Source organism: Gasterosteus aculeatus, chromosome 5 (assembly GCF_964276395.1).
Source record: "Gasterosteus aculeatus chromosome 5, fGasAcu3.hap1.1, whole genome shotgun sequence".
Lineage (NCBI taxonomy): Eukaryota > Metazoa > Chordata > Actinopteri > Perciformes > Gasterosteidae > Gasterosteus > Gasterosteus aculeatus.
The window spans coordinates 14,587,097-14,613,887 of NC_135692.1; the positions used below are offsets into that span (position 1 = coordinate 14,587,097).

General features: G+C 51.5%; 3 protein-coding genes across 7 annotated transcripts; 1 reads left to right on the forward strand and 2 right to left on the reverse strand.

Moving 5' to 3' along the window:
- The first annotated feature begins 1,531 nt into the window (after positions 1–1,531).
- On the forward strand, positions 1,532–6,614 carry LOC120819081 (chaperone Ric-8A). 3 transcript variants are annotated; one of them, XM_040176175.2, is made up of 14 exons: positions 1,532–1,799; positions 2,199–2,293; positions 2,383–2,430; positions 3,131–3,148; positions 3,241–3,330; positions 3,415–4,064; positions 4,150–4,285; positions 4,383–4,571; positions 4,667–4,761; positions 5,092–5,242; positions 5,340–5,435; positions 5,531–5,675; positions 5,759–6,041; positions 6,125–6,614. In XM_040176175.2, exons 2-14 carry the CDS (start codon positions 2,204–2,206, stop codon positions 6,264–6,266), a joined length of 2,133 nt encoding a protein of 710 aa, XP_040032109.2. In that variant the 5' UTR covers positions 1,532–1,799; positions 2,199–2,203; the 3' UTR covers positions 6,267–6,614. The 3 variants fall into 3 exon arrangements, with proteins under 3 accessions (XP_040032109.2, XP_077959806.1, XP_077959807.1); XM_078103680.1 differs by having other exon boundaries at positions 1,550–1,799; positions 2,203–2,293; XM_078103681.1 differs by having other exon boundaries at positions 1,605–1,743; positions 2,203–2,293.
- Positions 6,276–10,756, reverse strand: irf3 (interferon regulatory factor 3). Of its 2 annotated transcripts, none has more exons than XM_040176223.2 (11): positions 10,381–10,756; positions 9,593–9,759; positions 9,346–9,517; positions 8,926–8,999; positions 8,772–8,814; positions 8,566–8,634; positions 8,222–8,461; positions 7,924–8,014; positions 7,393–7,679; positions 7,162–7,280; positions 6,276–7,002 (listed from the first exon to the last, which is right to left on the reverse strand). In XM_040176223.2, exons 2-11 carry the CDS (start codon positions 9,755–9,757, stop codon positions 6,892–6,894), a joined length of 1,371 nt encoding a protein of 456 aa, XP_040032157.2. In that variant the 5' UTR covers positions 9,758–9,759; positions 10,381–10,756; the 3' UTR covers positions 6,276–6,891. The 2 variants fall into 2 exon arrangements, with proteins under 2 accessions (XP_040032157.2, XP_040032156.2); XM_040176222.2 differs by having other exon boundaries at positions 8,718–8,814; positions 10,381–10,749.
- A 203-nt stretch (positions 10,757–10,959) lies between these two features.
- On the reverse strand, positions 10,960–25,455 carry prr12a (proline rich 12a). 2 transcript variants are annotated; one of them, XM_078103652.1, is made up of 15 exons: positions 24,305–25,455; positions 22,272–22,429; positions 21,677–21,838; positions 16,700–21,444; positions 16,286–16,513; positions 15,450–16,167; positions 14,824–15,320; positions 14,615–14,731; positions 14,307–14,440; positions 13,676–14,124; positions 13,428–13,547; positions 13,174–13,271; positions 12,816–12,947; positions 12,502–12,597; positions 10,960–12,369 (listed from the first exon to the last, which is right to left on the reverse strand). In XM_078103652.1, the coding sequence occupies exons 1-15, from the start codon at positions 24,385–24,387 to the stop codon at positions 12,235–12,237; spliced, it is 7,872 nt and encodes a 2,623-aa protein (XP_077959778.1). In that variant the 5' UTR covers positions 24,388–25,455; the 3' UTR covers positions 10,960–12,234. The 2 variants fall into 2 exon arrangements, with proteins under 2 accessions (XP_077959778.1, XP_077959779.1); XM_078103653.1 differs by having other exon boundaries at positions 24,941–25,350.
- Positions 25,456–26,791: the final 1,336 nt, after the last annotated feature.

Genomic DNA, 26,791 nt, shown 5'->3' on the forward strand with positions numbered 1-26,791 from the left:
AGCTTTGATAAAATGATTTCTAACAGACATACGAGCATATTTCACCAAAATATAATAGAACATGAACATTAAACCTGTTTAAATAATTTAATAGTTGTTCAATTGTTTAATCTGGCTTTCGTGGTATGATCACAAACATTCCCTTTATTTCTTAGTTGCAGACCTGGTAACATGTTTTTCATCTTTTTTGAGGAGAATCAGGATTTCTGGTCCCTGCAAAGCAAACAAGTATACATTAATAATGAAGAATAGGTTGTAAAAATCAGTAAATTATTTACTGTTAAAAGATTTAGTGATTTATGACACAAACATTGAGCACATGGAGGTCCATGCTCTCTCTCTCTCTCTCTCTCTCTCTCTCTCTCTCTCTCTCTCTCTATATATATATATATATATATATACAAATACCCTTTGGAGTGGATTGAGCTGTAAAGCGTTCAGAAGTCAGTTGAATTGTATCCACATGCAGCACATTGTGTCTCAGCTGCTATGATGAGATTCATCGTGTTAGTTTGTGTCAGGATGATCAAAGCGGATCGTCCTTCTACTGGTTCCAGAGGTCGCCGCGGGACGCCGCGGGTCGCCGGCCTCTGGTAGCTCCGACTTGTTGATGTCGTGCATCTCAAGCGCCTGGTCCATCTGGAAGGAACGGGCCTCCACTTCCACGAGAGCACTTTGGCAGGACTCGCTTTGACTTTTCTCCCGCTCCCGCTGACGTAGCCTGCATCCTGTTGTTGTCAGCCAGAAGCCACCAGCCGGCTGCCTCGCACCTCCCAGGCCCTGTTTCCTCCACCCGCCGGGCACAAGAGTGAGCATCCTGTCGGGAAACCTGTCACTCGCATGTCGTCTTCTCACAGAGGTCACCTCTCAGGGCCCTCCAGACACTCTGCAACAAGTGTGGGAACTTGGATCCTGTCTTCACAGAACGCTGTGCACGACAGGTGAAAGTAGGGTTTAGCTGCTTAGCTGCAACAACAAAAAGCACTAGAACCAAAATAGGCTCGGCTGATCTCATGGAGGTTGCTTTCACCGATCGTCGATGAGAAGAGAGAGATTTTGAAGTTAAAATACACACCTGTAGTGGAGGAAATAACCTCGGCATACTTCACGTTTGGGTCGACTCAACCCTTAAATGAACCCGTCCTTGTGGTTCAGGGTTAGAAACAGCATTATAGTTCAGCTGTTTTATTATTTATTTAAGAACAACGGCATTTTAAGGCGGACGTTGATGTCATCTGACTTGCCTCTGCAGATGCATTTCTCAGCAATGTTGTTTTCCGGCCGCCAAAAGCTCCAGTGTGGTTACGCAACAACCATGGAGGCGTGATAAAACACCGATCTTAATGGCTGCCCAGTTAGTTCCTATGCTATTAGGAGATTTGATTGAAAGAGTGCGTTAAAGCTGCGCGCGCACACACGGGGAGATGTGCAGCACGAGTCTGGAAAACCTCAGGCCTCGAGGGTCAACACTGGGAGATGTAAGCTTAGAGTCCATTAGTGGATTATAACCATAACCACGCCACGGCCCGGCATCGCTCTTGGATTAAACAGAGACAGAGAGAGAGAGAGAGAGAGAGATGTGCTGAGTGCATGAAGGCAAAAGGAAAGCAATTGAATTCAGCAAATTCGAAGGCAGAGCGTTGTGCACTGAGCCCACGGGGACGGAGAAGACAGCTGAAGGAAAGTCGTAGTTGGGACAGCACTTTGGGTCGCTAGACATCAGTGGATCTCGGCTCTCCTACGGTACATCATCTTCTAATACACTTACACCACCTGGCTGATCAGGTGATTCGCAGAAGGTAAGTTCACACAAACGTATGAGTAAACTCCTGCAATCTCTCTGCGATCTGTTCAGCGTGTATGTGATGCATCTCAGTATAGACTGTGAAATATACAGATACAGTTTGTGTTTATCGGAGACCAGACAGATGTGTTTCCTGATAAAATGATAAATGATAAAATGCTATTTATATTTCGTTGGAAATCAGTTTTTTCATGTTACATTTATTGGCTTTTATTTCCTCATTCTGGTTAAACAGTAGTCACGCACTTGTGATCATCATTATCGTTGTGTAACTTTAATTTAGTTATGGCCCGAATGATTAATGTGCCCCGTATGTCTTTGCACGCGCGCGCGTGCGTGTGTGCGTGTGTGCGTGTGCGTGTGTGCGTGTGTGTGTGTGCGCACATGCACGCAGGCAGCATGGACCTGGACCTGGAGGGGATTATCCAGTGCATCAAGCAGGGGGACGAGAATGGCGTCCAGATACAGCTGCAGGAGTTCAACAAAGAGGTAACACACACACACACACACGCGCGTTGTGTGTCGGGATGAAACCCTGCGGCCGAGGACATCATCACGCCGTCTCTTCTCTCTTTCAGTACGCCCAGTGCTTCTTCTTCGATTCCGAAGAGAGGGACCGGAGGAAAGTAAGTTAGTTGAGACACGGCCCTGTTCTGCCTGTGCTCCTTAAACCTCCAGCTTGACCCCAACACTCCTCCCACCTCCTCCCACCTCCTCCCCACAGCCTGTCTGTGATTAGTAATTGTGCTGTATCAGTTATTCCTGATCCGCTCTCAGGCAGATTGAGCCCAAGGAGAGTGATTGAATAACCAACGTACTGCGTGTTAATCTATTCAACACCTTCAGCTCGTTCCTTCGTTCAACAGCAGCTCAAGCAACAACTTCATTTACATTCAGTTACAATGAATCATTTGATGTAAATTAACACTCCATTTTAAAATGTCTTAATCAAATCTGATTCTGGATTTTTTTTAGTTTGGTTTAATATGGATTCCTTCTAAAAATTATTTTTTTAACATGATGTCCATGAATAATCTGTATAATTTAATTTAATTTTACGGTCAATAAATCTGTTTTACCATATCCAGTTTGGTTTTGTGGACCTAATTCTCTCAGATGTACATGATGTAATCCACAGGCTCAACCTGGTCTTGGTTCAATAAAAGTTACTCGGCAGCTTTTAAACTTAAAAAGAATCTTTTTATGGTTTGAACTCATTCTGATAAGACACACCAAATATAAGCCACACAAATATGATGTTCTGACGCCATTGCCTTCCTCTCCTGCTGCTTCGCTGGCTGATATCGGATTGTCCACCTCCTGAAGCAACGGAAACTAGAGGAGGTACAGTGCTGCTGCAGTTGGGGAATAGTTCAAGTGCAGGTTTTGTTGTGACTGCGTTTGAGTGTATTTGTTCTTTGCTCTGCGGGAACCAGTTCAGGAAAAATAAAGTGAGGGAATACGCTGATTCCGACTCCGACTGCGACCAGTACGAGCAGGAGGACCGAGGCCTCGTCCTCCGTCAGGTGCCTGAAGCGGTTTACTTTCTGCTCTGCGTCGCTTCCTAATGTTGTTAAACTAAAGGCCTGTTTTCCTCTTCCTGTCCTCAGAACTTAGCTCTCGTCCTGGTGAGGTTCATCAGGACGGGAGCTAAAGGCCCCCTGTTGAAGGTGTCTCTCCGCAGCCTGAGGATCCTCTCCAGGGACAAAAAGGTCCTGGGCCCCTTGGTGACCGACGACGCCCTCCTGACTCTGGCCAAACTAGCCGGGCTGACGGCGAGCGACCCGAGCGACGAGCCCGCCGACCCGGACTCTGATTTCTACGACAACGTCATCGCTTCCCTGGCCGAGGCCAAAGTGTCGCGCTGTCCCTCTGACGAGGACGAGGGCGACGTGGAGGGCGACGAGGAGGGCGACGAGGAGGGCGGCGGGCGGCGCGGCGAGTGCTTCGACGAGGACGACGTCAGCACCGCCGACAGCGGAGACCTGGACCGCGGAGACCTGGACCGCGGAGGCTGGCCCGCCGGCCGCGGCAGCGCCGGCGCGGACGAGACGCGCGGGGGCGGCGCGCGGCACAAGGTGCTGGAGAGAGGCAGGAGGGACCGCAGAGAGAGCAAGCCGGAGCGGGAGGGCGAGGAGGAGGAGGAGGAGGAGGCGGGGGTGGCGTCGGGAGAGGAGGCACAGAGGAAGGAGGCCTTGAAGGTGTTGTGCAATGTGGTCTACAACAGCGCCTGGGCGCAGGAGAGGTTCAGTGGTCTCAGGTGGGCCTCCTCCCGGGGACTCGGGTACGCACAGCTGTTGTGGACGAGTGCTTCTGGTCCCATATGTCGTTGTTTTGTCCCCCAGGCTCATGTGCGGCCTCAAGGAGCGTCTGTCCTCCGGCGCCAGCGGCTCGTCTTCGTCCAGCGTTCAGTTCTACGAGCTGCGCCTGATGTTCCTCGTCACGGCACTGCGGCGAGAGCTCAGCACGCAGCTCCAACAGGTCCGACCTCGCCGACTGCACCTTTCACCTCCACAGGAGGGGGGGGGTCTCCTCCTTCCCGCCTCACACCTCGTTCTGTTGTTTTTTCCTCCTCCAGGAGGGAGGTGTGTCCATTTTCACAGCAGCTCTGGAGAGCTGTCTGGGGGTCCAGTGGAAGGACCAGTATGAGTGTGTGCTGGACCCAGAAGCACCACCCATCTCTCTGGAAGCCTCTCAGCGGGTCATAGAGATCCTCAAAATCCTCTTCAACGTCACCTACAGCACCCACAGGCAGGAGCCGAGTGAGGTCAGTACACCACGAGTCCATGGAAGGAAATAAAACGCGTACAAGTGGTCTGTGCTGTGTGTCCCCCCCTCTCCCCTCCCCCCTCCCCCCTTTAGGATGACGCAGCTCTCTATCGACACCTGGTGGCGATGCTGCGTCTCTGCCTGATGAGGAAGTGTTTGCTTTTGGACGACACCGACGAGCTGCAGGGGTGAGCGAGAAGAAGCGTCCATCATCGCCATTTGAAGTAGCTGGCGTCACACTTTTTACTTCTTGATGCAAAGTCAGGGATGATTTCTGGTTCTTTCTCCCAGCTGAAACGTTTGATTCAGTCTCTATTGGCACGAGAGGCCACTTACAGTTCAGAGCAATATATAATGTACTGGGACTGTTTTTTATATCTTTATATTTAGTGTTCTAGTCTCTCCTAAAAAGTGTTTTTAAAAACGATGCTGATTAAAATTAAATAATCCTACACTGTCATTTATCGTGTATTGATTTCTGTATTGGTTTCTGAAATCTCGCCTCAATCCAACAACAGCCACACGGTCAACTTGCTGTCGGCGCTGCCCCTCCGGTGTCTGGATGTGCTGCTGACGGTGCGCGAGGAGCCCGACTCCACCGGGACCCCGGGGGTCAACATGGAGTGCGTCAACACCCTGGTGCTCTTCATGGAGAGACGCCTGGAGTCGGTGAGCGACGAGGTTGAAACGTTTGCACGCAGCGACTCTCCTCCGGGAGCCAAATCACCCGAGCGAAAATCCTCCTTTGCGTGTGTCGACTCCTCAGGGTGACAAGATGAAGGAGAAGCTGACGCCAGTCTTCAACCTGCTGACGGAGAGCTGCAGGGCCCACAGAGAAACACGCCACTACATCAGGAAACACGTAATTGCAGACAAAGCGCCCGGGGTCCTCGGTTGTAGACTAGAATCTTGGGAAGATGACTGACGCCCCCCCCCCCCCCCCCCCCCGGTCTTTAGATCCTGCCTCCTCTGAGAGACGCGTCCCACAGACCGGAGGAAGGCTCCACGGTGAAGAGTCGGCTGGTCCGCCTCATGACTCACCTGGATACTGACCTCAAACACAGCGCCGCCGACCTCATCTTTGTCCTCTGCAAGGAAAACGGTGAGACCTCTCATCCTACCGCGATCAAACGCCTCCTTTCACGTCCCTGACTTTCCCGTCTGACCGCCGCGTCTGTCTCCCAGTGAGCCGCTTCGTCAAGTACACGGGCTACGGCAACGCGGCGGGCCTGCTGGCCACCCGGGGCCTGCTCGGGGGCGGCCAGGGGCCCGGGGCCTCCGGCTCCGCGGCCCAGTACTCCAGCGACTCGGACTCCGACACCGAGGAGTACCGGCAGGTGAAAGACCGCATCAACCCGGTGACGGGGCGGGTGGAGGCGCAGCAGCCGGACCCCATGGAGGGCATGACGGAGGAGGAGAAGGAGGAGGAGGCCAGGAGGCTCATCATGCTCTTCAACAAGCTGTCCAGGTCGGGGGAGGCGGCAACATCGCTGTAAACGATCTGGTGTCACCTTATGTCTAAAAACGGGTTGATCTTTTGTTTTTTTAAAGAGACGACATCATCCAGCCGATGGGAGTGGATTCGGAGGGGAAGCTGGTGCCCATGTTGGGACTGAGGGATAATTCGCTCACCGAGGAGGTGAAGTCTAATTCTGAGAATGACGGGGAAGGAGAGGAAGGACGGAGCAAGTGAAAAAAAACGTCAAGTCCATTGAGTTTATTGATTTCCTTTGGAAACGTCACATTTCTTCAATTTAAAACATAAATATTGTAAATGTTAAAGAGTTAAAGGTTAAGAAAGGACACATATATATATATATATGTTCATTTTCTCTTCTCTGTATCCATACGCATAAGATAGAGCAGGGATACGGTCACACTGGTGGGAGTTGAATTAATGGTTACTGAGAAGGAACCGATTTTGTTGTTACAACATTGTGACATCGTCCAATATTTGATAAAGTCTTGGAAGTGTGTAGTTAAATGTTGTGTATTTCAATGGATAGTTTTGTCAGAAATGGAAATAAACATCTGCAAATCATGTTGACCTTTTTCTCAAGCGGTGCGTTGTCGTGATCCGTCGTCTCGGATTGTGCTCGTGTGCAGGATCAGGATCCTGATTCCTGATCCCGATCGTGCCGATACTCATCAAAAAACATTTAGACTTGAATTGAACAGTTGAGTTTGATGTTTTGAACATTATATTTGTTTGTTGAGAGCGTTTATCGTTTAACAAACACTATTTCTAGGAACTAAGGGTTCCAGGTGAGACAATATTGGGGTGTTGAGGTGTTATTTTTTTAAAACAAAGTGCGTCACTACATCTCCATCATCTCCTCGAGGGACATCTGCAGGTCCAAAGACTGCAGGGAAGAGGCGCCGCCTGCGACCGCGATGTTCTTCAGCACTTCCATTGACGTCAGGACCACCTGAGGAGGACGAAGGAAACGGGCAGCGGAGGGTCAGGTGCGATGAGCAGAACGACGAAGGGTTAGACGCCACAATTTAATCACTTGAAATCAAACAATAACACTGAAATACGGCGTTCAGGTCCATGAGAGCATTTGAATAATTCAAAGGGACTTCACCTCCACGGTGATGAGTTTCCTCTCCCAAGGCTTGTTTTCTGGGTCCGGCCACTTCTCCCCGAGGCAGAAGAACAGGGAGCAGTGAGGGCTTTTTCCCCCATTGATGAAGTCCAAGATTTCTTATGGGAAAGGAGAATCGATCACTACATCGAGTCGAACATGCGAACTACGGCACACGTTTCCAGGGGTACACTGGGAAAAAAAAAGCGACATAACCATTCGGTTCCCCACCTCTCACAAAGCCCTGGAACTGGAACAGTGGCTGAGGCTCCAGTTTAGGAACCTCTTGCGTCTGATTGCTCCGGTCGTACTTGGAGAAGCTCCAAAATGTTTTGATCCCCCGTCGGTGGCAGTAGACCACACAGCCTGACACCCCAACGTCCAAACCATCGCCGAGACCGTCTAGGATTTTTTGGGTCAGTTTGGCCTGGGTTTGATCCAGCATGGCTCCGGGACTCGGCAGAGAGACCAGCGACAGGCCGGACTCATGGTCCAAAACGATGCCGTCGAGTTCGGGCCTGATTTTAAGATGATGGGGAACAATAGACGAAGAGTTAGGCATTTTTGCAGATAAGCTAATGTGCTAACATGCCGGCTGGGTCGCCCTGTTTTCGGTCTTTACGCTAAGCTAAGCGGCCAGTAGCTCCGGCGGCGCTTTAAGTGAAATGATTCCTTTGACCTGTGACGGCTGATCTAAACCTGGAGATACTGACCATGTGTGAGACTTTGTTTCTTCTGCTGAGAGCTTTATTGTCATGTTACCTGTAGACTAGACGAATTCCACATTCATTCTCAACCAGCTGCTCAGACACCAACACCCCTCTGTAGTACACCGATATCCTGAAATGAGTCTCTATGGATTCAGAAATAGGAGACGGTTATGAGAAGGCGCATCATTCTTCATTGTATTAAAAAGACCACAAAAGAAGAACTACATTAATCGACAGGCTGCAATAATTAAATTGGCGTTAGATATTAATACCGAGTGAGGGAAGTCATTGACGAATATCAGCGTGAAAAAAAAAAAACTTTCTCAAAACACTAACATTCGTCCACTTACTGAAATTCTCTCCGTCTTTGGCCTTGGACATGGTCTCTAGGAAGTGGTCCACCAACTCCCCGTCACAGCCGCCCCCCACGGCTCCCTCCATCGAACTCGCCGCTTGCTCGGGCAACCCAACTTCAGCGATTGCACCCTCGAGCATGACCGGATACTGCTGTTGCCCGGGCAACGCATCAGTCACGACCTGGTTCAGCAGCAGTTGATTCTCAGGAAGGGGACCGTAGTCTGCGCAGCCCTCTGCGGAGATGTTGCAGGAGGCGAGTGAGTGTTTCTAGAACAACACCGTGGCGGCTTTCTGCTCACACTGCGGCAGTGAGGAGCGCGTGATACGGCGAGTCTACCTTCTTGAAGGCTGATGTTCAGTCCCCGGAGGCACTCCTGGAGAATGTCCTGGTTGGCGGCGGATTCACCTGGGAAACATCGGTTGGTTCAGAGATATTCTGGAAAAGGTATTTCCGGATTTGTGGTAGCGATGAAGTAATAATGACCTAACCGTAGCTTCTGAAATACCGAACGCAGGCCAAGGAGACGGCTAGCGGTTCCTTACCTGCGTACAAGAGACCTTCTTCAAAGCATTGGACAGGCTGGCTCTAAGATATCACATTTACACATTGGAATGAGTTCACATGTAATTGCATACATACACGGCAATCTCATTCAAAATCCAGCGTCCCTACAAACACCAAAGCAAAGTTGCTTACTTCTTGTGTAGGAGAGTGACAATCCGCCAACAAATCGGGGTAGCTTTGGTCCTGGGTTCCGGCCGAGGAGTTGGCTTTGAGAGTGAAAGCAAAGAGCTTAGTTGACATCTTTTACTCAGAGACACCTCTGCGATCACATCATCCCCTCTGTGTTACCTCCTCGACCTCAGGAACATCAACCCAAACCCAAACGTACGCAACATAGATGGAGATGTGATGATCATCCAGAGGAGGCAATGAGGTTACCAATACATTGAGAAGAATCATTTTCAAATCAAGGAGCCAGTGAGCACATTTCTCATACACGTGTCATTACATTCATTGTAGTTAGTGGGTGATTTCTAAAACACTGCTCATCAGAGGAAATTGTCCTTTTTCCTTTGGTGGTGGTGAAAGTCGAACTTGGAGGTGGATCCTCACCTCCCGGGGGGGGGTCCCCCGGCCAGCGGAACACTTTGTGGGGGTTAGCGGCGTCGTTCTTGTCGTCGGAGACCATTTGGAAGCCTTTGACCCGCAGGGCGCTGCGGAAGTTCCTTTTCCAGACCGAGGGTTCACCGTGAGCACGGCCGCCGCCACTCACCTCCGCCCAGGCCTGCAGGGGAGACGCAGGTTGGCGATACGATACTTTCTTTCTTTGAGGGACACAATGAATACACGAAAGGTTAACCTTGAAGATGAGGACGTCCGTGTTGCAGGAGTCCTGTCGCAAAGCGTGTTTCCACGGGATGGAGAACTCGGTCCGCTCCGGGTTTGTCCAGAACACGCCGGGATACTTGGCGCTGTCGATCTCGGCCCGCAGCCACGGGATGAGCAGCGGCTTAGAATGAGACATTTCTGCAGGACGGGATATCGCGTCAACAGTGTGGGACGGGGCGTCATTTGGCATCTCCGAACGCCATTCACCCAGATGGATTTTTAATCACCATGGTTGGTATTGATTGAGTCATTAGAATACGTGGACACATCTTTAAAATATTTAGATTTAGATGTTTTAATACTGGAGTCAATAATGATAATGAAGTAAAAGTACATTTAAAGTAAGTTAACATTGCATGTTTTCATAAACTGTTAAAGTAGGTAAATATAAGAATATATATTTGTAGAGCAAGTGTAATATTGGAATGATTCGGTCTTTCCCGGGTCCATAAATTATGAAAATGTTTTAAAAAAATTAAACATCCTGACAGTTGAGCTACTGTGCAGCTGCAAAATATCTAATAATTTTGGTAATGTCCGAATCGCAGGAATAAGGAGGCAGGAGGATTATGAGGTCAGCTGTGGCTCCGCATTCAGTACCAAAAATACTGTCACACGAATCAAAGAAAAATCAAAAACAAAGAACCTCAAATTACAGTAAAATGATTCAACGAGTCAAAGTGTGAAGCACAAAACCAACAGGGAAAGTGTTGCCAACAACCGACTCGAGTAAACCCAGGTCAGATGTTCCAAACTCACCTGCCGGTTACCTGGACTCCAGCCAATGAGCGTTGACTTAAAGCACAGACGTCGAGTACAGATGTTTACAAGGTTCAAAGACAGGGACGTGGTGCAGAACAGCGGCCGTGAGCGTGTGAAGAAAGCAGCTCAAGCGACGGATTCCTGAAATACGCGCCGCTCGCTGCACCCGGGACCGATGAAGGTTTCACGGGAAACTCCGAATCGTCGGTTTCGTTTTCAACACGTGACGTGTGACGTCAGGGCGTGTCACACCAGCCGTTGCCACTAGGGGGAGAGAGTGATTTTTTAATTTTTTCTAAGCTTGTGAGGACCCTTGTGCACAAAATGGGTTTAGTTCAGTCTTTTCCACTGAAAAAAAAAAAAAGACGAGTCGAGAGGTTAGAGTTTCTTAACACGTCCACCTCAATGAAAAATCAGTTGACTGTTGAGAAAATTGCTCAACGGTTTTGAGAGATTGGTATACAAAATTGTGCAAGTTGTGTCCCGTCCATAGTTGTGATGACACAAGTCAGTCAGCAGAGATGTCCTCACAAAGGTGTGTAAAAGCGCGCGCACACACACACACACAAAACACCATTTGTTCTTTGCAGATTTTATTTGTTTCTCAAATACAGGAGAGTTAATGTACAGAAGGACAAAGAATTTCATCAAGAACTGTACAATATTTACAAGCCTTTTTTTCCTTTTTTTTATGGAAAATTAGATTGTTTTCAAAATAAGTCATAGTATGCACAAACATCAAAATGATAAAAATGAAATGACTATTTCCTCTTTAAATATTACGTATTTATACTCCTTCTTCCCACATGGGAAATGGAAAGTTTACTTCTTTTTCTTTGCACCTGCATGACGGATGATTGAACTGAAGCACGACAATGTTAAGTTTCAAATAGATGTTCCCCACTCTTCTTTTTTTTTCTTTTGACCTTGTTACTTTACACCCACTGTATTTAATACAACGCTTCAGTCTCGGCGTCCGTTCTTTTGAATAGAGGGGAAGACGGCTCGGCTGTGTGGGTGACGGCTGTATACTGATCCTGTGGGAAATTAAAAGGGTTTTAAAATGTTAGGGCAGCAACCCGGCGCTTGTGAGAGTTTAAAGTTAAAAACCTCCTCATATAAATAATAAAAATGTGTTTATATATTACCACACAGCGGACAGGCGCTGCCCAGGATGAGAGAGAGTCTACGAACACGCTTCATGTTTCTATCCGTGGACGAGTCAGTGTTCACTGTGCGCACGGCACGCTCTCCACGCGGTTTAAAAAGCATTCTCACCCTCTTCCACTCTGTTCAAAAGCCAACAGCGGATGTTAGTCTTCAAAAAAATAATTTATGTAAAAACTAAGTGGTAATAGTTTCTCTTTTGAACTATTTTCTTCATGACACAAAAGGTAACAAGACGTCAGTGGCTCCTCCGTTGACTTGGCGTTAGGGCTGCTCTTCTTTGTCCTTTCACCCCCCCCCCCCCCCCCCCCCCCCCCCCCCACACTGTCCCCTGAAGGGACAAACCCTCTCCACCCAGCCAGTGACCCCTGATCCTGTAGGGGTCCCCCCCCCTTTCACAAAGTAAGACATTTCTTTAGTCAGTGATCAGTAACAAGAAAAAGAGCAGAGGCCAGTGTCTGAGGTCACATGAATGGACCTGCTTGTGTCTGGTGTCCGTCAAGGGCCTTAAAAATCCATCCTCAGCTCCTAAGAGCTTTGAAGCGGGTTGGGGGGGGGGGGGGGGGGGGGGTCTGTACAGTAGGATCCATCTCTTTGCATCGTCTTTTAGTTTTTTTTTTAAAAATCCTCTTGCTTTAGTCGATGCTCTCTCTCGCCCTCTCTCGCCGTCCGTCTCTGGTCGACTCAGACTTTGGTGCTGAGCGTGAGCAGCTCGATCCAGGAGCCGAAGAGGGCGTCCAGCCAGCTCTGGTTGGCCATGCACTGCTGCACCACTTCCTCCTGCCCCGGGTCCTCAGCAGCCTGCTCGATGGAGTTTGTCTGGGAGAATTGGGACGGAAAGCGCAGAAAATTGAGACCCAGACCAAGTCATCTTGGGCTACGCAAAGCCGCCCCACTTTTTTGGCTTAGTCTAATGAGACGTGTGCGCTCCCGTGAGGTGTTTTTGCTCACCTCTTTCTTGCACTGTAAGAAGGTGTGGTATTTATAGTGATGCAGCGAGTGGAAGAGGCTGTAGATGCGATACGTCTCAGCTGACAGTTTAAGGTCCTGGGGAGAGAAAAACACGAGGAAGTCAGGTTCATCATCACAATCATCAGATTGAGTGAGGAAAGCAGAAATAATCACGTGGTCACAGGCTAAAGATGGAGACTGCATAGAGGTCCCAATTGTGCATTCCCATATGACAACTAATAGAAAAAGGACCTATTAAGCGACGCCTACAAATCATTTAAATTATACTTAATCCTCCAAACACTCACACATACCTGTGGCTTAGGCAGGGTCTTTTTGACTCTGTTGAGGGTCTTTCGGTTGTAAGCATCCCCACTAAGGCGCACCCTGACGGCTCCTGAGTCCAGGGGGTCCACAATGATCTGGGGGTAAGCGTGAAGGACCTCCTGTCAGGGGAGAGATGTGAAGAAAAAAACACCAAAAAAACGGTAGAAATGTAAGAAAATATGCCAGAATTATTGTTTGATTCATGAGCTACAAGATAATTGCTGCCCATCCATTTTCTGTTTGAAGACTTGAATCGCTCCACTGATGTTTTCAGCACTGGAATCTGTCACATTATTTCAGTCACAAGGGACCCGAGAGAGAGGCAGTAAATTCCGGACGGATTACCTGGTGCTGAGAGCTCATGCCGACTCTCCTCAACAACCTCCTCTTCTGCTCGCTGATGATGCTGTCAATCTTCCTCATAGGTGGGAGGTACAGCTCATCTGGTGGCCAATCGAGGGAAAGGAAGTTTCATTAGCCGTCCATCACTGCAGATTCAAAGCAGCTTCTTTCTGTCCACCAGCATTCTCAGGCCTCCCCTCAACCGGTCACACTTGCTTTATTAAGAAAATCTAAATATGTGTGAATGCGGTTCTCACCGTCCGTGTCCTCCAGCGCTTGGATCATGTCAGGGTCCAGCGCTGTGCTGACCAGCATCTCCACGTAGCTCCTGAACATCTCCCTCATGGCCCGGTTGTTCACGCCTCCTTTCACGGGCACTGAGCGCACACGAGAAATCGAGAGTTTGAAGCGGCATCACCGAAAATCGTTGGAACATGGTGCAAAAGAACAGGCGCTGCAACCAAACAGTGGCTTCTAGCACGAAAGAATCAAAACGGCATCTCACTTTCATTCTCACTAGCTGCCTCCTCCGATGAGTCCGAGTCAGATGACGAAGGTATTTCCTTCAGCCACCTCTTCCTCTTCTTCGGCGGCGGCTCCGCCTTCACTTTGGCCGACTTGGACTTGGGTGGGCGCTCGGCCTTCTCCTTCCTCTCCACCGCTTTCTTCTCCTCCTTTGCTCTACTTCGCTCCGTTGCCGCGGCCCGTTTCTCGGCTTTGTCCTGCTGCGGCTGCGCTCGCTTCTCCTTCTCGCCGTCCCGCTCTTTCTCCTTTTCCTTTGCTTTGGGCGGAGCAGCTGGAAGCTCCTTTCTCTCCCGCGGCTCTTTTGTTGTCGCGGTTCTGGTTTTCTCCCTCTGGTCACGCTGCACCGACGGAGACACTCTCTCCTCTTTCTCTACTTTGGGTGGCGCCTGGGCGGCGGGAGGCGAAGCCATTCGGGAGAGGGACTGGCGTCTGACGCACAAGGAAAAAGAAAATAGTTTTTGATGAACATAGTGTAGATCATTGCAAAAAAAAAAAAACTACATTACAATCTACAACTAATTACATTGATTTTTGGAAAAACTTGGTCACAGGTGGGGGTTTGAATGTAAATCGCACTGAGCAGGAGTTTTTAATATGGGGGACATAGACACCTGAGAGCGGGTGGGGCTCTGCGCCAAGGTCTCCGAGAGCAGACTCGGACGTAGTCCTTCTTGCTGACGTTCTCCAGGAACTTGACATAGATGCGCTGGTACCGCCGCTTTGCATCTCCGAAGTAGCCGAGATACTGGGACAGAAACCGATTTACACACAAGAAGCATCATTATGTCACCGTCGACTCTTGACGGAGAATGTTGTGAGGCCAATAAACATTCATACACATGATACAGCTTGCACCGTTTGCAGGTGTGTCTAGATCACTGAGGGCATGGGGGGGGGGGGGGGGGGGGGGGTGACTCACGTTGCTTGTGGCGCAGAACTGTCTCTGTCCATCTTTGATCTCAGGGCTGAACTTCTGCAGCAGCGCTTTCTGCACCCTCCATATGGGCGGAGGCTCGCGGCCCGTTTGCAAGGCGAGCTGTGCACAAACGCACGACACAAACAAGTGAGTGCCAAACACCTGAAGGATTCAAGTGGACTCATTGTGCTCACGCGGCGACACACAAATACCTTGAGGGTTCGTATGTCCTCGACCCGGACTACAAACTCGTCCCGCTCCCTGAAGATGCCCTCGCCTCCGCTCTCGCTCTCGTCCTCCTCGCTCTCTCCAGCGATGGCGGCGTCGCCCTGCTTCTGGGCGAGGTGCAGGGAGTTGACCTTGGGAGCCGGGCGCTCCTCGGGAGAGGCGGGGGACTCCGGAGACGGCGCGGGAGACTCCTTCTGAATGGACGATGGGGGGGGAGGAGGGGACGTCGGAGGGGAAGCCGGCTGTGGGAGAGCGGCGGGTGGGGGACGTGGCGGGGACGGGCATGCGGGAGCAGCGGGGCTGGGAGGTTGGGAACTCTCCCGTTGTGCCTCCTGTAGAGGCAGGGGTGAGGGGAGTGAGAGGGGAGGGAGGGGGGAGTGAGAAGGAGAGGAGGAGGAGGAGGAGGAGGAGGCGGCGGGAGACGCGGGGACAGAGGGGGGTTCAGGAGTTTCTGGCTCTAGAGGAATCTCAGGGAGGGACGCTTGAAGGGAAAAGAAGGGCAAGATTAGGATTACGGCTCGATTTTTAGATGAATTAAATCGGTAAAACAGCTACAAAAAACAAAATTGGAATTTTCTTCTAAAGTGAGAAAGCAAACCTGCCGCCTTACCTTCAAGGTTCGGAGCACCGAGGGTTTCCAGCTGTGTCTCTCTCTCTTCTGTCAAGTCGCTCTCTTCATTCCCACCCGTGCTCCTCTCCTCCTCCTCCACCTCCTCCTCGTCATTACGGTCCTCCTCATTCCCCTCACCCTTGTGCTCGTCCATGTCTGCGTCTTCTGGCTGGAGGACGTCGGGCTCGCTGGACTCGGGCAGGTGGTGAGGCGTGTGCATGGTGGGCTGCGGGCTGAGCGTGGGGGGCTGCAGGGTGGGAGTAAGTGGGGACTGAGGGGCCTGAGGTGGCGAGGGAGGTAGCGGGGTCTGGAGGTTGGAGTTCAGCTGAGGAGTGTCATACAAAGCGGATATGGCGGAGGAGATGCTCTTCTGGAGGTCCTGATTCTTTCCCACGGAGTCCTCCTCGTCGGAGGAAAACGACGGCAAGGTCTCCAGGTTCCTCTTCAGCTCGTCCTCCAGGCGCTTCGGGCTCGGGCAGTTGCCCAGCGCCAGCCCCCCGTTGCCTTCGCTGTCCCCGAACGCAGGCGGCGGCGGCGGCGGCGGGGGATGTGCCGGAGACAGTGGGCGCAGGCCTCCCGATTTACACGGCGAGGTTTCTCCATTGTCCGCCTCCATTCCCGGAGAGATGTCCAAGCCTGGAGGTCTCTTCCCAGTCTTGAGGAAGTCCAAGAAGGAAGCGACAAAGCCGGCTTTGGATTCAGAATCCTTTTCGTCACCCTAGAAGTGATGGAAAAAGGGACACAGCTAATGTGATGAACAGCCATTACATGAGCAATTTATTCAAATTTAGCACTAACTGCTGAACTCAGCAAAGACATAACCGAGGAGCTCTTACTCTGTCCTCCAGCCCCTCATCATCCACCCCTTCACTCATCATGTGGCTCTTCTGCTTGTTCTTTTCCTGACTTCTGTTGCTTTCGGTGCTGCAGGGGGGTCCGGGACTTAAACCGAGTGAGGGAGCGGAGCCCACCGAGCCGTCCGACAGAGCGGGGTCCGTGCCAGACAACGAGTCCGTCCTCAGCAGGGCATCGGAGGAGGACAGGGTACCAATTGGTAACTTGATCTGGAGCAAAAAGATATTAGGAAACAGGATGAGATAATGATTAACTAATTGGGAATAATTATGCAATTATTTCTTAAAGTCACAGGACAGTTTAAACGGAGCAGCTCTGTAATAACAAACACTATATATTTACCAGCAACACAGAAATGTTCTGAAATAAAGATTTGAGAATGATGCCACACTGACCTTCAGGGGAGGAATTGGCTCATGTAGCTGCTGTTGGGGTTGGTGATGGAGCTGCTGCTGCTGCTGCTGGAGGGGATGTTGGTGCATCTGATCGGGCTCCTTGCCGCTCATCTCCATGTACATGTCCTCCCTCCTTTGTCCCCTGCCTCGGCTTCCACGGCCCCTGCCCCTGCCTCGACCCTCCACGGTGAATCCCGCCCCTACTGTCGCCCCACCCAGCTCTCCCATCATCCCCCGTGGAGTGTAGGGCTCCGGCATGGGGCGGATGCGAGGCCTGCCTCTTGGCCTCGGGGGGCCATCTCTCTTGGGTCTAGTGGGCTTTCGGCCCCTCTTCTTGGGTCCATCCTGAGGCAAAAGAGAGTGGGAACCCATCGAGGAGTACCCAGAGGAGTGGTAGAAGTCGATGTCACCCATTAAAGGACTGAGAGAGCCACTTCCCCCTCCTCCCCCTCCTCCCGCCCCTCCTCCTCCCCCCTTTCTGCAGCTGGACACCAGGTCCGGCAAAAGGTCCGGGAGCCTCCGGCTGTTCAACCGGATGTCCGCCGGCTGGTCGGCTTTATCCTCATCGTCTTCAAACTCATATTCTTGAGCGTAACTCTTTTTAGGCAGTGTGTTGGGGTCCCGGCGCTCCTTTAACAGGTGGAAGGAGCTGGACTTCAGGAGCTTCTTGGGGCGAGAGGAGCAGAAAATGGGAGATTGGAGGCCTCCGGGACCAGCGCCTTGGCCAGGTCCTCCGGGCCCAGAGGACATCTTGGCTCCAGAGTTGTTGGGACCGGCAGAATTGGGACCCATCCCCATAGCTGGGCCCTGGGACTGGATCAGTCCCAGCTGTTCGGTGTTCACAGTGGAAGGGAGCTCGTGGCCTTTCAGGGAGTCTAGATCCAGAGTCATGGTGCTGTTGCTGGGCTCTTGCAGGCCATGACAGTATGGCTCATAACCTTGATCGCCACCATGGTGACCCATCATGTCATAGCCGGCTCCGCCGCTTCCCCCGGCTCCGCCTCCACCCGGTCCAGCTTTCATGGAATCCATTCCCTCTTGTCCAGCGTGCCTTTCGTTCATCTCCTCCTGTCCTGGTCCTGCACCTCCGGCGCAGCTCGACTTGTAGTCCTCCGCGCAAAACATGTCTTCCATTCCGGGGAAAAAGGAGCGGTCCTCATCCTGAAGGAGGGAGTCCGGGAAGCAGATGGACGTTAGGGGCACAAAGCGGTTACTCTGTTGATTCTGGTCCGCTTTCTCCACCGGGCTGACGGTGTCAAACTGGTGCTGCTCAGCGCGCTGTCGGTCCAGCTGGCTCTGCTGAGGGGGGAGCTGGGACGACAGCGGCTGCTGTTGGTCCGCTTGTGGCTGGGAGTGGCCCGAGGCAGACGGCGGGGGGATGTGGTGGGGATGCGGGGGCTGCTGGTGAGGGTGGTGGGAGTGGCTCTGTTGGTGCTGAGTGCTTGGATGCTGCTGCTGCTGCTGCGGGTGGTGCTGTGAAAGATGGTGCATGTGAGGCGGGGTGGACAAGCCGATATCGGGCTCGGAGAGGAAAGAGTGCAGCTCAGAGGCCGAGTGTTGCTGTGTGTGATGGTGGGACGGATGCTGCCTCTGCTGCTGCTGCTGCTGCTGCTGCTCCTGCCTGTGGCGCTCACTGCTTCCTCCACCTCTTCCCACGCTGCCCGCTCCGCCGCGCCGGTCCTCTGCAGCGGTTACGTCGGAGCCGGAGGTCTGAGAAAGGGAGCGTTCCAGCATGTCCAGAGAAGACACCACGGCGCTCTGCTTGACCTGGCTCTGCTCGTGCTGATGGGACTGGCCGCCGTGGTTGTAGTGGGCCGCAGCCACCTCCAAAGCCTGCGACTGCAGCTGGAGCTGGAGCTGGGTGGTTTGGGACTGAGACGGAGCCTGGTGTTTACTCGAGCCAAGTGCCCCACCGGCGCCTTCCATCACAGCTTGTTGTTGGCTAATGGAGTGCTGTTGATGCTGAGGGTGGGGGTCCATTTTCGGGTGTTGCTGATGTGGTTGGTGGGAGTCCATTTTGTGATGCTGTTGGTGCTGCCGATGAGAGTCCATTTTGTGGTGCTGCTGCTGCTGCTGCTGCTGTTGGTGTTGTTGTTGTTGGTGGTGAGAGTCCATCTTGTGGTGCTGTTGATGAGGCTCCAGTTTGTTGCGGGTGGTGTGGGACAGCACTGACTGGAGGAGGTGTGGCGGCTGGCGGGACTGATCGGTGGGAGAGTCCATGAGGGAGCCAGCCGCTTGCGACTGGGAATGCTGCTGCTGGACTTCCGGTGTTTTCCGGGGATACGGGATTTCGGCGCGCTCCTGTGGCTTCTTCTGCAGCTCCATTTGGGTGTGCGACGGAATCTGCGGGTGCGAGGACACGTGCTGACTGTGCGAGGAGTGTTGGGGAGCAAGGGAGTGTGGATTGTATGGGTCACCCCGCCCATAGTGGACCACTGAGCCTAGGTTGTCATGGTGATGGAGATGAGAGTGCACTTGTTCAGCGCTGCCTCTGCCCCCACTGTTCCTGCCGCTTCCAACAGACCTCTCGTTCCTTTGCTGCTGTTGTTGTTGTTGCTGCTGCTGCTGCTGTTGCTGATGATGGTGTTGTTGTTGTTGTTGTTGTTGTTGTTGCTGCTGCTTCTTTAGCGACATCTCCAGCTGGTTTTCCAGCCCCGAGATGGAACCTCCAGAGCCTGCATTACCAGTCGACGTGGCACTATGGGTGCGTATGACACTCTGGGGATGGTACCTCTCCTCGGAGCTCTTGCCCATGTCATAGCTCAGCCCTTTGCCTGAATCGGCGGCGGGGGGACCTGGCTGGGGCTGAGGCTGTGTTTGTTGGGGGGCCTGTTGTTGGGGATGGTGGGGTGCGGGACTCGCTTGGGCTTGCAGCAGGTGCTGGATTAAGAACTCGTCGTCGTCGTCTACTTCCTCTTGGGATCTCTGAGAGCCCACTCCGAGCATGGAAGTGTCCTTCGCTTTGGAGGCGGTGGAATGATAGGACTGAGATTGGGAGCTGGGGCCTCTGGTGTCAGTGTAGCCCTGTGGGGAGGCCAGGAAGGTGGGGGAGAGAACCGAGGAAATGTATTTGTTAGAGGCCGCGCCTCCTGGAGATTGCGTGGGGCAGGCGGGCACTGGGGAGTGCAACCCCGGACGGATGATGCCCGAGTTGCCCGATGGAGAGGGGCTTGAGTCTGGAAGATGATAAGACCCTCCACCGCTTCCGCCTCCACCTCGCTCATTGGTCATACCGTTTCCCGCTCCTCCTCCTCCTCCTCCTCCTCCTGACCCGGCGTTCCCACTTCCTGTGCCGCTACTGCTTCCACCGCCAGAGGCGCCACTGCCCGATGAACCACTTGACCTCAACAGGGCAGGGGAGTGACCCGGGGCGCCGTAGCCCAGTGATGGGCTTCCAGCTCCACCCAGGGAGGACGGGAGCGATCCATAAGCAGAGTCGGCTCCATATAGGTCGGTCGGGTATGACTGGCTCCGCCCTCCTAAGCTCCCGTAGCCTTTCCCACCTGTGCCCGAGCTCAGGTCTTGGGCTTGTGGTGAATTGAAGCCTCCGTAGGACTGAGCCAGGTGGGAAGTAGGAGGTTGGTTGGGGGAATACGACTGTGTCTGTTGTTGGGGTGGGGTCTGACCAGTAAGAGCAGAGGTGGGGTTCTTCCCCGGGGGAACAGGAGAACCGTAGCCTGAGAGGCATGACTTGGGGAGCGCTTGAGGGGCTGACGTGGAGGTGGCCGGGGGCTGCTGCTGCTGCTGCTGCTGTGGGGCTGGGGGAGGAGGGGCTGGTTGAGGGGGTGGTTGCTGCCTGGATGCGGTCGCGCTGGAGCTGGAAGTGGGGATGGAGTTGGAAGGATGAGCCCCGGAGGTGGCAGAAGAAGAGGAGGAGGAAGATGAGGTAGAGGAGGCGGACGGCGGCGTGTGGGGAGTTCTGGAGGATGACGCTGAACTGGCAGAGGAATAGCCACTGCTGGAGCTGTTCTTTGTACCTTTCCCAGCTGAAGAAGATGACGAGGAGGACGACGACGACGAATAGGGAGGCTGGATGATCGGCCGATACTGCTCAGTGCGAGAGCTGGGCTTGTGGTCAGACGAGGGGCTCTGCTCCCCCAGAGGGCTGCAGGAAAGCCCGGCGTGCCTGTGGTGGGTGGCAATCTGCTGGTACCCCGCCCCTCCGCAGCTGAGGTAGTGCTGAAGGGAGTGGGCCGCAGAGGACGAGAGCTGTGACTGAGCCGGCGTGGGCCGCTGGTAGTGCTTGATAACGCTGTCCTGCCGGGGAACTGCACGTTCCTGAGCCGAGTTGGACTGGGACTGGGGCTGCGGCTGGGCTGACGAAAACACTGATGCATTGTACAGCTGGGACGACTGGTCCTGCAGCTGTGACGACAGCAGGTTGAACTGGTGCGACTGCAAGTGCCTGGCAGAGGACGACTGGGCCGACGCGGCGCTGCTGGGATCCTGGCTGCCCCGATAGGCAGCTGCTGCGGCTCCCTGAGACGACAGCAGCCTATCGAAACCCAGGCTAGACTGGGAAGGGGCTTTGATATGTAACAAGGGGTCATGTGGGGACAGCAGGCCATTGGATGTGGGACTAAATGTGGGCGTGTCCTGGAGAGAAAGGGAGGCGGTAGGGAAGGAGCGGCTGGAGAAGGATGCTGGATGTTGATAGGCCGAGAGAGGTGAAGAGGAGGTGAATGAGCCAGAGCCAGGAAGGGCCCCAGAGATGAAGAGTTCAGGGGGAGCAGGTGTGTGCATCGCTGTTTGGAAAAGGAAGACATATTACAAAATTACTCAGTATCCATCGAGCTGTTATTTAAATGACCAAGTTGTACTAGTCTCCTTAGTAGGTGAAACAATTAACTGTACAGTAAAATCCAAGAAGAAAATGCTTTATTGGCGACAATGTCAGAATAGCAATGCAGCCAAACATAATGTCATATTGACTTAGGAGCCAGTTTGAATGTCAACAAAGGAGAAGATCAGCCCCACCTGTCTGCCAGGAGGGCGTGCGGAACTGGGAGAGAAGGGAGGAGGCAGAAGGTGGAGGCTGGGAACCACGAGACTCCAGGGCTGAGATCAGATTCATGACGGAGGCGTCGGGAGCAGAGGGGCTGGCGTGGTGGAGGCCAGTGTCAAAGAGCCCCGACAGGCCTTTGGGAAAGAAACACAGAACCATGAAAATTGATTAATTGATCAAGAATGCACATTTTAACAGTTTATTCATGGAAATGTAGATTCATTCCTAATACTTAATCACTACACATACCAAAACACGTTAATATCTATATTCATTAGCTGAATCTTCTTACACATTAACAAAGAATTTAAATCGTGACCGCCGTTCCAAGTGGAACTACGTACACAGACGTCCGTTGCTGAAAACAACCTGGAAGATTTCGGTAAACTGGAGGAGACTGAATGCTGCGACTACATGCTTTCACGTCTAGGGCTTCTACTCAATGGAGCTCGTCTTAATGTGCACATTTTTCAATGACACGGTACCAGGGCCTGCATAGAGAGACATAATAACTCACTGCTGGGGCCCCTTACGTTAGTGACATGCAAGGTATGACATTTATCTCACCCAAACTGCGTCCAGCTGCTCCCCAAGCCCCGCCTTGGCCGGAGCTCCCTGGGTGGTGATTGGTGGCATAGCCTTGCAGGGGGTGTGGGGTGGCGTAGGCTTGTCTGTGCAGGAGCTCAGACTCCGGGTGGGATGATCTGGAACTCCCATACACAAGACTACGGAGACAGGGAAGTTGGGAAATTGTGAAGGATTCTTTATGTCAGAGAACATTTGCATAAATTCTATCCGTTCACCAAAATTCTACCCTTGAGAAAAAAACTGTCTCAGCATGAGGGGGGGGGTCACTTTTGCAACACACAAAACCCAGCACTCAAGTACATGAATAAAATGAACACATCTTGGATGTCAAGCTAAAAAAGGATTTTCTTTTGTTTGGTCTACTTATTAAAACTTTTCAAACCACAGTACTTGGCAAGTCTGATCAATAGTTGAGGTTACGGGTAAGGACCTCCTGCCCCTCCCCAAGTATCTAAATCGAATAACAAGCTTGTGCGTTACACCAAATTGTATGACAGAAAATGCAAATCTGTGAAATAAGAGCTGTAAGTGCCATGCAAAAATGGGATAATTTATTTGCAAGTTATACAATGGACCCCAAAGACTCAACCAATACATCATTTATACATTTGCCAGTTAAATACGATTGTTGTTCAACGCTGCGGATTGGAGAGTAGCAGAACTCTGCTTTACAGAGTACAGATGAAATGCGTGGCTGGCCAGATAACATGCTAGCATTTGTGCTGCTGGTTAGCATCCACTAGCCGCAAAGCTCAGCATCTCTGGTAGAAATGCAGACAAGGCCCCGACTGCGAGGCCAGTTTTGTACGTGTAAATAGCCCACAGGTCACCGCTGAGCAGAGTTAGGCTCAGTGATAGAACACTCGTCCCTCGGTATTTAAGTCATTAAAGACGAACGATTAATTGGGCTGCAGCCGTTTATTAGGTCGATGAGGCTAACAGCTGGTTGGTGCAAGTCGACGCAAATGCACGCTGAGCTTGCATGCAAACACCACCAACAAGCCGCTTTATTTATTTTCAGTATCCCGTTAGAAAAGGAGGCTGGTGCCGTTCCACTTTGATAACGCGGCCCAGCTATGGGTGAACATATGTCACATGTGAGCGGTTGACTAAGCAATGCTGCTGCTTGCCAGCGCAGGCCTCAGACGGCTTCCATGCAACACAGCGCTAGCTCGCAGGCTAACGCACAGCTAACCGCTAAACCCTGAACGCTTCAGCACAGACGATTTTCAGCAACACATAAATTCAGTCTGGCCTTATTTTTTTTCCCAACCAATTCTTAAACCAAACGGCTAATTTGCAAGTTCCATGCAGCTTGAATATTCGTGAATGTAATTATGCAAATTAACCTAAACCATCCAAAACCCATCGCCAATTATATCTAGATCACGCTTGGGCAAAAACGTATTAGAAACCTTTTTTTTATTTTTTATTGATGTTGGAACAGTCTTCCGTTTATATTTTTATTCCACGTTTTCTTTTCCAGCGTAACACATTCAAACAAGGCTTCATTAAATGCATTTCCCCGGTAAATATGCATCAGTTGTTCTTGTTGATGTCTGTCAGGCGCTTTGCTGCGTCTGCACTCTTCGCACTTGCTATAAATCCAGTGAATTGATCTACGAGGGTCCGTGTCCAGGCCTGCACACACGGGGAACAATAATTCCTATGGATGCTCCAGACATAAGCCCCCCCACCGACCTCCACCCCGCCAGGTCCACCTAAAACCCCACGTCTGTCAATCAAATTCAATTCATATCCCCAACCTACCCCCCCCCCCCCCCCCCCCCTCACCCCTTTCTCCACCCCGCCCACCCCCACGACAAGCACACTGCTCCATTCCGCTTTATAATATTAATACTATGCAACCGTTTGCATGGCAATGCGCTGCACACAATGGCAAAGCATGGCACTGTTTTGTGAGCCCAATGGCGACAATTTGTTTACATTGGCATCATCGTACCCTGCAAAGTGCCAGTGATGCGCGCACATTGTCTCGATCCAATGCATACCTTGCTTTCGCCGATCTCTCGTAACTCCATCCTGCTCCTGCGCCCAAATCACCAAATCCTGTTCCCGGGTAATTTCTATCCATTTATGTGGTTACGATGCGTTGCGATGAGGGACGAAAGCAGCGAGAACGTCGCACCGCAGATTACGGGAGGAGGGGAGGGGGGAGAAGGGGGAAAAAAATCCAGTCTTTCCCGTTCTCGCTTTCAGGCGATTTCCCCCGGTTTCATAAGCGAGTCCTCAGGAGTGGAAAACAGCATATTGAAAGAGAAATGGAGGGGAGGAGGAGGAGAAAGCTGGATGAAAAAAAAAGAGGGGGGTCTACGGGGTTATAATCCAACTACCTCCACCAAAAAAAAAAAAGACAGTCTTTCTCCTTTTCCTTTCACATGTATCATCCCCTCGAATGCAGGTTAAATCCAAAATCAGTCATGATGAAGGAGGAGGAGGAGGAGGGGGGAGCTGGCTGGTGTTGGACGAAAGGCTGATAAACATTTGATTTGAATGCGTCCTTTTTTCCACCGTCTCTCCTCCCCCTTTCTTTAGGCTAGTCCTTTGCTACGATGCTAGCGGCGGTGAAAAAGAAGAATACGACGGGCGGGGGGGTGTCGCGTCCGACGGGGGCAGCGATCACTCACCGGAGAGCAGCGAGGGGAACCCACGGTCTCAAACTTGTTTTTATTTCTCCTCCCTTTGATGCAAATCGTCCTCCACCCCTCCACCTCCACCCAGCAGCACGGAGGCGAGCTAGCAGAAGATGCTAGCTGTCAGCAACGACGCATCAAAATAAAACAGGGCTGCCTTTATTTCCTCCCAAACGCTCGCTCCTCTGATTTCTGCTCTTGAGGCCATTCAGTGTGGAAGGGGGAGAAAAAAAAAGGACGACGGGTTCAACTCGGCGCGGAGCACACGGGCACGATGCAACGGCAAAATAAAACATGAAACACCCAACGAGGAAGTGTTAAGAAACGGGCCGCGTTTTAATATCTTTTACAAATTTTCCTCCGGAGACGCCATTTTTGAAGGCGGCTAGCCGCTGTCCGTCCTCCCTCTCTCTCTCTCGCCCCCCCTCTCTCTCTCTCTCTCTCTCTCCCTCCCTCGCGCTGAGACTCACTCGGTGTCTGCGGTGACCTCCGCTCGCCAGGCCCTCAGTCTGACAACCAGGCCAGGCGTGCTTTTCCACCGTTTCCCCCCTATTGCGAGGCTAATTAATATTATTATTATTTATTTTTTGGACTACATTTAGTAGTCGCGAGCGGAAATAAGTCAGCTGTTCGGCGCGGGCCGCTGCGATTGGCTGAGACGCGTTTCGCGTGCACAACACATTTCCAGCGATAACCAGATTCGCGCAGGCCAGGCCTCCCTTGGCCCGCGGATCCACATCCGAAACGTGCAGCCTGTTTTGAGGCACGGTGGCATTTCCTGCCTCCGGTCTGGAGCTCAACTCGGCTGCAGTTCGCCCGTAAGCACACGCATGCAAATAAGGGGGTATTATCTCCATTAATACTCCATAAATACGTCCCTTAAGCCTATTTCTATGCTCTTTATATTATGTTGAGAACCTGCACTGCCAAACTGCACGCGGTGTGTGCGCCAGCAGATGGCACACTGGATTTCGTGGTCATCATAAAGGAGCAGAATTCACTGCGAGCAGAGGGATGCTTTTGCTCGTGATCCGGACGATGTAATGGCCTTTTCCCGTTATATCGATCTCCAGTTTTACACATTAACCAAAATAACAATATTAACCACCCGAGGTGGCGTTCCCACTATTTAATATTGAGCAATGTAATGCGATAAATGTTGCCTTTCTGTAAACAATGATGTCCACGCTCCAGAAGCCCATTTGTCCAGATATTAACGGCGTGCGGTATTTGCTGCCCCCCAGCGGTGAAAGTGAACGACGTCACTAAAATACTGTAAATGCTTCGTGACCACAACATTGGATCCATTTCCAATGTGTCACTTCATGACTGTGCCATTTTTGAAAAAATCCTGGGAAAGCACTTTACACTTTCTAGAGTATGAAATGATCCAGTCAGATATCATATTTACAACACGATATGTGTGAGAAAGTATATGCTGTCATTGTTCTGATTTGCTGTAATCATAAATCATTCCACATTCTGTTGGTGGAACAAATGTTACCACCTCACAATGTCTTAAGCCAACAGAGCAGTGTTATGCAAAGTCAGGCCTTCCAATCTCTTTTCAGGAACCCCCCCCCCCCAGTTGTGAGCATTTTAGATGCATTATGAGGTCTTTGTAATGCATAACGCTTGACTCAAAAAGGTCGGCAATCTACATATTCATTAGAAGGACGGTAAAACAAAGGACAGGAATGAAGGCATTCAGGAATACCCAACTCATACTGGGTGATGTACATAAATAGGAAAAAAGGAAAGAATATCAGACAAGAGAAAGAAGCAAAGACACATAACACTTAGCAAAACATTTAGCAAAAACAGAACAAATACATAGTAGAAATT

Bases quoted from the DNA above. Each gene is read 5' to 3' on its own strand.
- prr12a (XM_078103652.1), bottom strand. From the start codon at position 24,387: ATGGATAGAAATTACCCGGGAACAGGATTTGGTGATTTGGGCGCAGGA. The intron at 16,514-16,699 runs GTCAGTGTGGCA...TTTTTGCTCCAG, and splicing joins AGCCAATTCCTCCCCTGAAG to ATCAAGTTACCAATTGGTAC. The intron at 14,732-14,823 runs GTATTTGTGTGT...GTTTGTGCACAG, and splicing joins AGGACATACGAACCCTCAAG to CTCGCCTTGCAAACGGGCCG.
- LOC120819081 (XM_040176175.2), top strand. From the start codon at position 2,204: ATGGACCTGGACCTGGAGGGGATTATCCAGTGCATCAAGCAGGGGGAC. The intron at 4,762-5,091 runs GTGAGCGAGAAG...ATCCAACAACAG, and splicing joins GACACCGACGAGCTGCAGGG to CCACACGGTCAACTTGCTGT. The intron at 6,042-6,124 runs GTCGGGGGAGGC...GTTTTTTTAAAG, and splicing joins CTCTTCAACAAGCTGTCCAG to AGACGACATCATCCAGCCGA.
- irf3 (XM_040176222.2), bottom strand. From the start codon at position 9,757: ATGTCTCATTCTAAGCCGCTGCTCATCCCGTGGCTGCGGGCCGAGATC. The intron at 8,635-8,717 runs GTTAGGTCATTA...GATGTTTCCCAG, and splicing joins TCGGTATTTCAGAAGCTACG to GTGAATCCGCCGCCAACCAG. The intron at 8,462-8,565 runs GTAGACTCGCCG...ACATCTCCGCAG, and splicing joins GAACATCAGCCTTCAAGAAG to AGGGCTGCGCAGACTACGGT.